The sequence below is a fragment of the Mesoplodon mirus genome (genome assembly GCF_964341445.2).
Source record: "Mesoplodon mirus genome assembly, chromosome: 4".
Taxonomy (NCBI): Eukaryota; Metazoa; Chordata; class Mammalia; order Artiodactyla; family Ziphiidae; genus Mesoplodon; species Mesoplodon mirus.
The window spans coordinates 42,977,176-42,990,040 of record NC_138979.1 but is presented as its reverse complement, the minus strand read 5'-3'; the positions used below and the strand labels follow the sequence as shown (position 1 = coordinate 42,990,040).

General features: G+C 43.6%; 1 protein-coding gene across 1 annotated transcript in view; it reads left to right on the top strand.

Moving 5' to 3' along the window:
* Positions 1-12,865, top strand: part of LEO1 (LEO1 homolog, Paf1/RNA polymerase II complex component) — a 50,734-nt gene that overhangs the window by 36,661 nt on the left and 1,208 nt on the right. Inside the window, exons 10-11 of the mRNA XM_082618868.1 lie at positions 320-506; positions 3,423-3,520. Coding sequence (XP_082474994.1) covers positions 320-506; positions 3,423-3,520 — 285 coding nt within the window. The remainder of the gene's footprint in view (positions 1-319; positions 507-3,422; positions 3,521-12,865) is intronic.

The window sequence follows — 12,865 nt, the reverse complement described above, 5'->3', positions numbered from 1 at the left end:
GGGCTCTGCCTGGCAGCACAGGGGACGCTGCATCTCCCAAGGCTGTGCCGGTGCCAGTTCTGATGGGGAGGTTGGTGTGAGGGAGGGAGCCTTTGCCTCTTCACCCTGTGTTGTCTTCACGCCTTCGAACTGAACAAGATGATGACCATGTGTGGTAACAGGGGTGTAAAATGGAGAGAACTGTACCCTGAGGACATAGGAACTGGTGTTATCCTGGGCGAGGCATTTAGGTGTTCTTTACAGTAAAGTAGTTTCAAGGGAGCACTAAGTGAGTTCATTTTTTTTTTTTAAGTTCAGTAATTTATTTGCTTCTTTACAGAAAGAAGAAGAACGTTTGAGGGCTTCTATTCGTAGGGAATCTCAGCAGCGCCGCATGAGAGAGAAACAGCACCAGCGGGGGCTGAGTGCTAGCTACCTAGAACCTGATCGATATGATGAGGAGGAGGAAGGTGAGGAGTCCATCAGCTTGGCTGCCATTAAAAACCGATACAAAGGGGGCATTCGAGGTGAGTTTGGGCAGAAATTAAATGTCATCATGTCAGGGTCCAGGAATTTATCTTTGCATTGAGCATACTCTGAATGCTCAGTCACTGGACATTTTATTTTTAAGGAACCAGTGTTAATGAGTGAGACATTTTGACATCTAAAGAGCTAAAGAGTCATTGTGGAATCCTTTCAGGTCAGCCTGGAAGGGCAGAAGCTGCCTGTGCTCTCTCGCTTGCAGACTCATCCCTTGAGCTTCTGCTTTCTGATTTGAAAGTCTGCCGATTATATTTGGAACTTCTCTCAACTTTTTAAATTACTAGTTAAGAATCAAGAAGTTCAGTTTTTAAGAATCAGGAAGTTCAGTTTTTCAGCGAATACATGTGTTTTCTTTCAAAGTTCTCCATTGCATATTCCCTTCTTTCACAAGTACCAGTAATTTATAATGGTTAACATTTACTCAGCACACACTGAATCCCAGGCAAATACTCAAACATGCATCCTATTGGATCCTCATAACAATGTTAAGACCCAGTTACTACTGTTGTCTTGTTCTTTTTAAAAAAAAATGATTACTAAACTAATTATATTAGTTTCAGGTGTACAACCTAATGATTCGGTATTTGTATATATTGTGAAATGATCACCATAATAAGTCTAGTTAACTTCTGCCACCAAAGATAGTTACGGAATTTTTTTTCTTGTGATGGGAACTTTTAAAGTCTGCTCTCTCAGCAACTTTTAAATATGTGTACAGTGTTATTAACTTTAGTCACCACACTGTACATTATGTGCCCATGACTGATTTATCTTGTAACTGGAGCTCCTACCATTTGATTCCCTTCACCCTTTCCTCCACCCTCCACACCACACCTCAGGCAACTGTATCTATGAGCTTGTTTTTTTGTTTTCCTTTTTTTTACATTCCACATACAAGTGTGACTTATTCACTTAGCATAATGCCTCAAGGTCCATTTTTGTCTTGTTCTTACTGAGGAAATGGAGACTTTGAGAGGTTGAGTGGCTTGCCCAAAGACACATAGTTGGTACATGGACAGTTCTGAACCAAGGCCATCTGACCTCTGACGTGTCTGTCTCCAGAAGTTTCCCCACAGCCTGCAGCAAGATGTCATGCTTAAAAAAGCAAACTGAACCTGAAGATGGAAGACCTGGGCTGGACTCAGCTCTGCCACTTTTTGTTTTGTTTTGTTTTTGGCCACACTACACGACCTGCAGGATCTTAGTTCCCCAACCAGGGATCAAACCCACACCCTCAGCAGTGAAAGCACGGAGTCCTAACCACTGGACCACCAGGGAATTCCCAACTCTCTTACTTTTTAGTTGGATGACTTTTGGAAAGTTACAGTACCTCTTTTCTGTTACCCTTATCAAGAAAAGAACAACCTATTGGTAATAGTATTTATACCATGATGAGGTTGTTTAGAGAATTGAATGACACTATACGTATAAAGTACTTCATCCAGCCCTTGGCATATAAGAAGTACTAAATAAATGTTACCCCAAACTATTGTCATTGTTCTTACCACTCATCGGCTTCGGGCACGTGACTCCATGTCTCTGAATACTGAGTTCCCCTGAGGATCTAATCCCCACCAGGTAAGATTTGATAGAGATTTGGGAATCACTGTACAATGTAAGGTATACCTTGGGTGACCATGTTCCTGGTTTTGCCCTGTTAGAATGATAAATTATAAGAACACCCAATTTTCCCTTTCTCTGACCATCCTGTGAAACTCCCTTCTCCTTTTTCACAGCAACTGCATTTTATTTATTTTGGGACTATAGTACAGAGACCTTTTATTTTTATTTTTATTTTTTTGTTAGTGCAGATTTCCCACAGAAAAGATTAACTGTGGAAATAAATCACATATACGCTAAATAAAAATGAAAAAATTGAGGATTTTTTAGGGGAGAGTTATATAATATTCAGTTTCCCAGTGATTAAAAACCTAATGGAGAAGTTCATTAGTGATCAGTTCTGTCCAATAGTCGGATAGTCTAGGGATAGGCAGGGAATGGGGAGAAGGGGAGAGCATTGGGTTCTGAGGTGAGGGGGTTGGTCTAATATCAGCTGTTCTTATTCAACCTGCGCTTCACCTGGGCTGGGGCATCAGCACAGGCTGTTATTCATCTCCATCTCCCTTTGAAATGTCCATTTGGCAACAAACCGTCTTTACAGGACCAGGAAACTACCTCTTGCTTTTATCTTTAAAGCTTATTTTGGAATTAACTGTTACCCCGATAAAAGAATGACTCAGACTTTAAAAACTTATTTGGAAATAGTGGTGTCTGTCTCTTTAATCAGCTTGCACAAGCCTTTTTAATATTTAAAAGTGGTCAGATACCAAAAAAAAAAAGTGGTCAGATAAACCATTCTTGTATTTGAGAGGATAAGTGCTTCATTTCAACATATCTAAACTTACATTTACCTTTTTTTAAAAAATAAATTTATTTTTATTTATTTATCTTTGGCTGCATTGGGTCTTGCTGTGCGTGGGCTTTCTCTAGTTGCGGCTGAGCGGGGGCTATGCTTCGTTGCGGTGCGCGGGCTTCTCATTGCAGTGGCCTCTCGTTGCAGAGCATGGGCTCTAGGCGCATGGGCTTCAGTAGTTGTGGCTCTCGGCTCTAGAGCGCAGGCTCAGTAGTTGTGGTGCACAGGCTCCGTTGCTGCGTGGCATGTGGGATCTTCCTGGACCAGGGCTCAAACCCGCGTCCCCTGCACCGGCAGGCAGATTCCTAACCACTGCACCACCAGGGAAGCCCACGTTTACCTTTACGTTTTAAAATTTTTTACTTATTTGTTTCCTCTGGAAAAAAATGTACAAAGGAACTAAAGATATTCATCAGAAGAAAAATCCGGGAATGAATGGATCATTGTCTTTGAAAGTCACTTACAAATCTTCTTCCTTTGCTTTCAGAGGAACGAGCCAGAATCTATTCATCAGACAGTGATGAGGGATCAGAAGAAGATAAGGCTCAAAGATTACTCAAAGCAAAGAAACTCACCAGTGATGAGGTAAACCAAATTTATTCAATTCTAGAGGTTTACCCTGTACCTACAAGTCAACTCCTGGAATGAAGAGGACCTCACAGCCCAGGAGCACAGATAGATGTCTATACACTTCACTGAAGCTCAGAGAGATAAATCCAGTAACAGGACTAGGGCTGGCCCAGAGGAGGGTCTGATACCTCTGCTCAGAGAAGGAGACCTCTCGTTGGGTGTTGAAGGAAGAATGCTAGGTGTGCAGGGCAAACCAGCCAGGGTGGGCATGCCAGGTAGATGGAAAGGCCTGGGAGAAGACACATGGCCCTGAGATATACCAAGGCTCGACTAGAGAACTAGAAATCATTAGTGTGGGTAGATCAGAGCATGTATCTCTTTTTTCTTTTCCTCTTTTTGTTTATTTTCAATATATTTTTTTAATTACAGAAATAATTCTTATGGTAGAAAAATCTGTTTTCTTTTTGTTTAGATGAACTCATATTTGAAATAGTATTGAGTAATTCAAGAAAATAAATTTCCATCTATTATTGAAATAATAAATTTTCAAAGGAATTTTAACTTACGTTTTTGACAGTATCCTTTTCAAATTATAAGAGTACAGGTGCTGAGAAATTTTAAGTCTTTTTTCAAAATATAATTGACATGTAACATTGTATAACATATTAGTTTCAGGTATACAACATAAAGATTTGATCGATATATGTATATATTGCAAAATGATCACACTACAATAGTTATATGTTTAGTTATAGTTATATGTTTTTTTCTTGTGATGAGAACTTTTAAGATCTATGCTCTTAGCAACTTTAAATTGTACAATACAGTATTTATTTATTTATTTATTTATTTTTGGCTGTGTTGGGTCTTTGTTGCTGCATGTGGGCTTTCTCTAGTTGTGGCAAGTGGGGGCTACTCTGTGTTGCGGTGCATGGGCTTCTCGTTGCGGTGACTTCTCTTGTTGTGGAGCACAGGCTCTAGGCACGTGGGCTTCAGTAGTTGTGGCACGCAGGCTCTAGAGCGCAGGCTCAGTAGTTGTGGCGCATGGGCTTAGTTGCTCTGTGGCATGTGGGATCTTCCCAGACCAGGGCTCGAACCCATGTCCCTTGCATTGGCAGGCGGATTCTTAACCACTGTACCACCAGGGAAGGCCACAATACAGTATTATTAACTGTAGTCACTGTGCTGTACATCATGTCTCCATGGCCTACTTATTTAAGTCTTTTTATTTTTTTTAAATTAATTAATTAATTAATTTTTGGCTGCGTTGGGTCTCTGTTGCTGTGCACAGGCTCTCTCTAGTTGCGGTGAGCAGGGTCTGCTTTTCATTGCGGTGTGTGGGCTTATTGCGGTGGCTTCTCTTGTTGCGGAGCACAGGCTCTAGGTGTGCTGGCTTCAGTAGTTGTGGCTCACGGGCTTTAGAGCGCAGGCTCAGTAGTTGTGGCACAAGGGCTTAGTTGCTCCGCAGCATGTGGGATCTTCCTGGGCCAGGGCTCGAACCTGTGTCCCCTGCATTGGCAGGCAGATTCTTAACCACTACACCACCAGGGAAGTCCCTATTTAAGTCTTTTAAGATTATTTTTATCTTTGCTATTCTTGAATTTTGCTATGGTATCTTACTTTGTGTTTCTTTTTATTTTCCTGATTGGGATTTGTTAGATTTTCTGAATCTGTAGGTTGGTTTCTTTCATCAGTTCTGAAAATTTCTGAGCCATTAATTCTTCAGATATTACTTCTGTACCATTCTGTCTCTCCTTTCTTCATGAAACTCTGATAAGGTGCATGTTATTCTTTCTTACTTTATCCTCCATGACAGATCCTCAATCTGTCTTTCATATTTTCCATGTCTTTATCTCTCTGCATTCTAGGAAAGTTCTTCATATCCTTCTAGTTCAGTGCTTCTTTCTTTAGCTGTCTAATACATTGTTAATCTCTTGCATGAGATTTTTACTTTGTTTCAGTTTTTTATCTCTAGAGGTTTAGTTTCTTTTTCTAATTGGTAATTTTTAAAAATTCTGCTCCTAAATTATGTTTTTCAGTTTCTCCTTTTAATGTCTTTAAATATTTTAAACCTACATGTAAGGTCTTTTATGTCTGATAATTCCAATGTCTAAAATCTTTACATGTGTGATTTTACGGCCAATTACTTCTGCTGGCTCTTTTTCATGATCACTTATTTCTCCATGTATTCTGCAATTAAATGATTGATTTACTTAGCTCAGATCAATGGGAATTTTTGTGGCTTAGATTGATGGATTCCTCCAAAGATGGTATATATTTGCTTCTGCCAGGTACCTTGGGACCACTTTAAATTATATTCTTGGAATAAGGTCTTCTTAGTTTTACTGGAAGTATGGGTTCTGACTTGTGGTTATGAATTTTCCTAGAAATTTTTAATTTTTTGTTTTAATCCCCTGTTAATTAGTTCTAATGTTAGAGATTAGAAATTATCCTTGCAGACATTTAGAACAGGGGTTGGCAAATTACATCCCACTGACCTAATCTGGCCTGCCGCCTGTTTTTTCAAATAAAGTTTTTTAGGAATCCACCCATGGTTATTCATTTATGTATTTGTCTATGGATGTTTTCCTTCTATAGTGACAGAGTTGATTAGTTGCAACAGAAACCATACATATGTCTTGTAAAGGCTAAGACATTTATTCTCAGGCCCTCTACCAAAAAGGTTTGCTGACCCCTGCCTCAGAGAAATGGGCCTGGGTTTATTTCTAGTTCACCTGAACAATAAAGATACAGTCCTTTGGGGTCTGCTATTAATCTGCTCCACTTGGCCTTTGTCTCCTGTCCTCAGCACCCTGCAAGGCATAAAACCTAAGCTCATGTTCACACAGTTTGGTAAATGTCTTCAAGGAGAAAGCCTGCTTTAGTGCTGTGCTTATCTCTGTGGGTTCTTGCTTTTGCTTAATTTTTGGTCTCTGATTACACCTTATTTTCTTGCCATCACTTTGGTTTGTTTATAGTTTTTCATCATTGTAATTTTCAATGGGAGGGTTATTCAAAGGATTGTTCTGCCATATTGTGGGAACATTGCTGTGTTCCTGTTATTCATGATTTTAATGTATTTTGATCATTTTGGCCTGTGAACTGTGAGCTTCCATGAGCTCTTTTCTCATGTGAAACAGAATTTTCTTGCGTTATTGTTAATTACAACATTTAATATTTCCCAGTCTTTCTTGAAAGTGGCATGCTATGGAAGATAACTAGACAAAAATTGTTAAATTATTCTGCAACATACTTGTTTTAAATTAGATAGGAAACATCTTAATCATGCATTTATAGTGTGTTGAACTGTTGGCAAACAGGAATCCTCATCTAAGCAGATGCCGTTTTATTCTTTGGCAAGCAGAAACTGAATAAAACTTGAAAAGTGCCATGGGACTTCTGTTTATTTCTAGTATTCTCAGAAATGAGATTTCTAAATGTGATCCATCAAATAGTCTTCTTCTAGTCTGGGCAATTGCAAACCTGTAACTTCCTGACTTAAAAATGTCTCTTGCGAATGCCTCCTAGCTGTCTGTTATAGGAGCTACCCTCTACCTTCCACACCCAAATACTCACCATTAAGTCTTCCTGTACCCCTCCCTTCCCCTTTCCTGACAGCAGAGACTTTACTTCTGCCTGGACCTCCCAACCCCTGCCTCTGCCTCCCCTTATTGCCCCAGTTCAAGTCCTGGCATGGGTCACAGTGGGAGAGAGGAGGAAAGGGGTCAGACCTGCTCTAGGTCCCTCTCCTTATTTGCACACTAAACCCTACCCACACGCCATGAGCCTAGTTATTCCTCTGAGATAAAGCAAGTTTTCAGACCCTAAGTCCCCACCCCAGAGAACCACCGTTGTCACCAGAGCATTCTTTGATATGGGGAAAGGGCATGGGTCTGGATTAGAATGAACTGGATTACTGAATCTTGGGCTATTTTATTTATTTATTTATTTTTAATTTTTATTTATTTATTTTTGGCTGTGTTGGGTCTTTGTTTCTGTACGAGGGCTTTCTCCAGTTGCGGCGAGCGGGGGCCACTCTTCATCGCGGTGCGCAGGCCTCTCACTGTCGTGGCCTCTCCCGTTGCGGAGCACAGGCTCCAGACACGCAGGCTCAGGAGTTGTGGCTCACGGGCCTAGCCGCTCCGTGGCATGTGGGATCTTCCTGGACTGGGGCACGAACCCGTGTCCCCTGCATTTGCAGGCAGATTCTTTTTTTTTTTTTTTTTTTTTTTTTTAAAGAAGATGTTGGGGGTAGGAGTTTTTTTTATTAATTAATTTATTTATTTTTGCTGTGTTGCGTCTTCGTTTCTGTGCGAGGGCTTTCTCTAGTTGTGGCAAGCGGGGGCCACTCTTCATCATGGTGCGCGGGCCTCTCACTATCGCGGCCTCTTGTTGCGGAGCACAGGCTCCAGACGCGCAGGCTCAGTAGTCGTGGCTCACGGGCCTAGTTGCTCCGCGGCATGTGGGATCCTCCCAGACCAGGGCTCGAACCCGTGTCCCCTGCATTAGCAGGCAGATTCTCAACCACTGCACCACCAGGGAAGCCCCTGCAGGCAGATTCTTAACCAGTGCGCCACCAGGGAAGCCCCTTGGGCTATTTTATACTACTTGCATGGCCTTGAGCAAGTCATCTCACATTTCCAAGTCTGTTTCCTCATCTGTTCTATGGGGTTTATGCTCGCTGCCTTGTAAAGTTGTATTATAATAAATAACAGATATGAAAGTGGGTGAATGCTAGCTTCCCTTCCCCAGCAGGGTCTAAGTTACAAAAAAGGAGAGAGGGCCTCCCTGGTGGCGCAGTGGTTGAGAGTCCGCCTGCCGATGCAGGGGATACGGGTTCGTGCCCCGGTCTGGGAGGATCCCATATGCCGCGGAGCGGCTGGGCCCGTGAGCCATGGCCGCTGAGCCTGCGCATCCGGAGCCTGTGCTCCGCAACGGGAGAGGCCACAACAGTGAGAGGCCCGCGTACGGGAAAAAAAAAAAAAAAAAAAAAAAAAAAAGGAGAGAAACAGAACTTTTTATCCTCCCTTATTTTTGTAAGCAGTGAAAACTTTAGAAAACCTAAATTACAACCAAAGTGGAAAGATGGGTAGTGGAAAAGGGAAAGACTGCCGTGGGAAGGAACATGCAGACAATGGGAAGGAAGGGCATCACTGCCACACCTCAACTTTCTCGGATGAAAGAGACGACCTGCCAAGGACTGCCTAGAATGTGGTGCTGGTGGTCTGCTTCCTCTCCGTGTCTCTCTTTCCTCCCCCAGCTCTGCCTCGTGAAGCCTCCATTCCCCCCCTTGTCAGCCCTGCCTTACCTGTTAGAGGCCCCTCTGTTTATGGAGCCATCTGCAACTTGGAACCAGGGTGGTCCCAGCTTCCCCTCCAGTGTGGTTGGGATTCTGAATGTGTTTCCCTGGAAGCCTTGACACTCTTGGTGTTGGTCACTTATACTTTAAGACACCCTTATTTGTATATTTTCTTGGGTATATTTTGGGTTAAATAAACTCTGAGAGCTGGTTTCTAATGTGAGTTTTACAATCAGTCTAAAAAATAAATTGTTGGAAGACAACTCCTCCATAACTGTGGGCTGCCTGTTCCTGTGTCTTTAGGGACCTGCATTCATGGCTGTATTAGGAAGCTTTGTGTTCATCTCAGAGGTCTCTGAGACTGTCCTCAGTTCTTTTCTTTCTTTTTTCTTTATTCTGCTCTGCAGTAGTTATTTCCACTGTTTTATCTTCCAGGTCACCTCTCTGTTCTTCTGCCTCAGTTATTCTGCTATTGATCCCTTCTAGACTATTTTTAATTTCATTTATTGTGTTGTTCATCATTGCTTGTTTCCTCTTTAGTTCTTCTAGGTCCTTGTTAAATGTTTCTTGCATTTTCTCTATTCTATTTCCAAGATTTTGGATCATCTTCACTATCATTCTGAATTTTTCAGGTAGACTGCCTATTTCCTCTTCATTTGTTAGGTCTGGTGGGTTTTTACCTTGTTCCTTCATCTGCTGTGTATTTTTCTGTCTTCTCATTTTGCTTAACTTACTGTGTTTGGGGTCTCCTTTTCGCAGGCTGCCAGTTCATAGTTCCCATTGTTTTTGGTGTCTGTCCCCAGTGGCTAACGTTGCTTCAGTGGGTTGTGTAGGTTTCCTGGTGGAGGGGACTAGCGCCTGTGTTCTGGTGGATGAGGCTGGATATTGTGTTTCTGTGGGCAGGTCCACGTCTGGTGGTGTGTTTTGGGGTGTCTGTGGCCTTATTATGATTTTAGGCAGCCTCTCTGCTAATGGGTGGGGTTGTGTTCCTGTCTTGCTAGTTGTTTGGCATAGGGTGTCCAGCACTGTAGCTTGCTGGTCGTTGAGTGAAGCTGGGTGCTGGTGTTGAGATGGAGATCTCTGGGAGATTTTTGCCGTTTGATATTACGTGGAGCTGGGAGGTCTCTTGTGGACCAGTGTCCTGAAGTTAGCTCTCCCACCTCAGTGGCACAGCCCTGATGCCTGGCTGGAGCACCAATAGACTGTCCTCCACACGGCTCAGAATAAAAGGGAGAAAAAATAGAAAGAAAGAGGATAAAATAAAATAAAGTAAGATAAAATAAAGTTTTTAAAATAAAAAATAATTATTAAGAAAAAAAATTTTTTAAGTAAAAAAAACAAACAAAAAACAACGGACGGACAGATCCCTAGGACAAATGGTGAAAGCAAAGCTATACAGACAAAATCTCACACAGAAGCATACACATACACACTCACAATAAGAGGAAAGGGGGAAAAAATAATCTATCTTGCTCCCAAAGTCCACCTCCTCAATTTGGGATGATTCATTGTCTATTCAGGTATTCCACAGATGCAGGGTACATCAAGTTGATTGTGGAGATTTAATCTGCTGCTTCTGAGGCTGCTGGGAGGGATTTCCCTTTCTCTTCTTTGTTCCCACAGCTCCTGGGGTTCAGTTTTGGATTTGGCTCCGCCTCTGCGTGTAGGTCGCCTGAGGGCGTCTGTTCTTCGCTCAGACAGGACGGGGTTAAAGGAGCAGCTGATTCGGGGGCTCTGGCTCACTCAGGCCGGGGGAAGGGAGGGGTACGGATGCGGGGCGAGCCTGCGGCGGCAGAGGCCGGCGTAAAGTTGCACCAGCCTGAGGCGCATTGTGCGTTCTCCCGGGGAAGTTGTCCCTGGATCACGGGACCCTGGCAGCGGCGGGCTGCACAGGCTCCCGGGAGGGGTGGTGTGGAGAGTGACCTGTGCTCACACACAGGCTTCTTGGTGGCGGCAGCAGCGGCCTTAGCGTCTCATGCCCGTCTCTGGGGTCCTTGCTGATAGCCACGGCTCACGCCCGTCTCTGGAGCTCCTTTAAGCAGCCCTCTTAATCCCCTCTCCTCGCGCACCAGGAAACAGAGGCAAGAAAAAGGCCAGGAAACAGAGGCAAGAAAAAGGCTCTTGTCTCTTCGGCAGCTCCAGACTTTTCCCGGACTCCCTCCCGGCTAGTCGTGGCGCACTAGCCCCCTTCAGGCTGTGTTTACGCCGCCAAGCCCTGTCCTCTCCCAGGGATCCGACCTCCGAAGCCCGGGCCTCAGCTCCCAGCCCCGCCCGCCCCGGCGGGTGAGCAGAGAGGCCTCTCGGGCTGGTGAGTGCTGGTCGGCACCGATCCTCTGTGCGGGAATCTCTCCGCTTTGCCCTCCGCACCCCTGCTGCTGCGCTCTCCTCCGCGGCTCCGAAGCTTCCCCCCTCCGCCATCCGCAGTCTCCACCCGCGAAGGGGCTTCCTTGTGTGTGGAAACCTTTCCTCCTTCACAGCTCCCTCCCACTGGTGCAGGTCCCGTCCCTATCCTTTTGTCTCTGTTTATTCTTTTTTCTTTTGCCCTACCCAGGTACAAAAGTTTGTACCTGGGGAGTTTCTTGCCTTTTGGGAGGTCTGAGGTCTTCTGCCGGCGTTCAGTAGGTGTTCTGTAGGAGTTGTTCCACGTGTAGATGTATTTCTGATGTATCTGTGGGGAGGAAGGTGATGTCTGCGTCGTACTCTTCCGCCATCTTCTCCTGTCAGTCTGTGTTCATCTAATATGAGTATTTTTTTGTCATTTGTTGCATTTACATGGCACAGGGATTTATTCCAGCCACGTTCACTAAGGCAGAATCCCACACCCCTGGTTTCACAAAATGAGGTCTCCTGAAGGTTGCCACTCAACTTTCTAAGTCCTGGGAGTAGCAGGCCTGCATGCCTTTGCTGGGCTTTACTGTGCTTGTCTGTAGCCGCCGGAGAAGTCGGTCCTGGAAGGATTTTCAGAGCAGAATTCCAGAGCGTCTTACCCGAGACAGTGGATTAGAACCGGTGCCAATTAGACTTCTTTGGGAGAGCTTTGACCTGGCTCCTGACTTCCCAGCTGCTTGGCCCTGTCTAGGTTCCTTTAGGACAGGCTCTACCACCTTTTAGAGGTACCATGCCCATTATTCTTTTATTCACTCAAATTTAAACCCATTAAAGAACTTTAGAGCTGAAGAGACCATACACACTGAAGTTTACTTGGGGAAGGTTGCCACAAACCAGGCTGGCATGTAAAGAGTTTAAGATAAGATTCATCAGCTGAAAATAAATGAAAAGTGGTGGTAGTAGTGAATGTGCTTCTTGCCTTTGCCAGTGCGGGGTTGGGAGAGAAGTGTCTAGGTTTGCTCAAGGCTGGGAAGTAGAAAGGAGGCTTGTCACAGCCTGGGGGCAGGATCCACCCTCCAGGCTTGCTGTTGGGGTAACTTTATTGCTGCCAGCTGGGAAGTAAGTGCAGGAGGACTTCTGGATCTCTTCCTGTGGATTCATAACTTACCCCTTTGAATTCTCCTATGACTTCAGGTCTGTGGGGATGCATTTGGGACAATAAGGCAGGAAACAAGTGTGAGATAGTATTGATATCTTCTCCTCAGAGGGCCAGGCATCAGAAAAAGTGGCTATGCCAGCTTGTATGCTACATCCAGAAGCATTCTCTGGTCAGGGTAGTAAGATGCTTGGCCTTCCCCAACTTCAACCTTTAAACTTTGTTCACCCTGTTTTATTTTTGGTGAGGAGTCTTGTTAAGGCAATTCTGGAGTATCATATTTAGTATCATTTCATTTTAATCAATTTTTGATATTATTTAATGTTGATCTGTTCAAATTCTATCTGTAAGAAGTATTTTTAGAAAACTTCCCAAATTTTTGTTTCTATTAGAACGTTATACAACGTGACTTTAAGCAGTGGAAACTTGTGTATGAAAGCCTTTAATTTCTTCAAAAAATTTTTTTCAAATATTAAAAAAAAACTTTATTATGTGAGTTTTTAATACATCCAAAACAAGAAATAGTTATTTAAAAAAATTGACAGTCTTGGGCTTCCCTGGTGGTGAGAATCTGCCT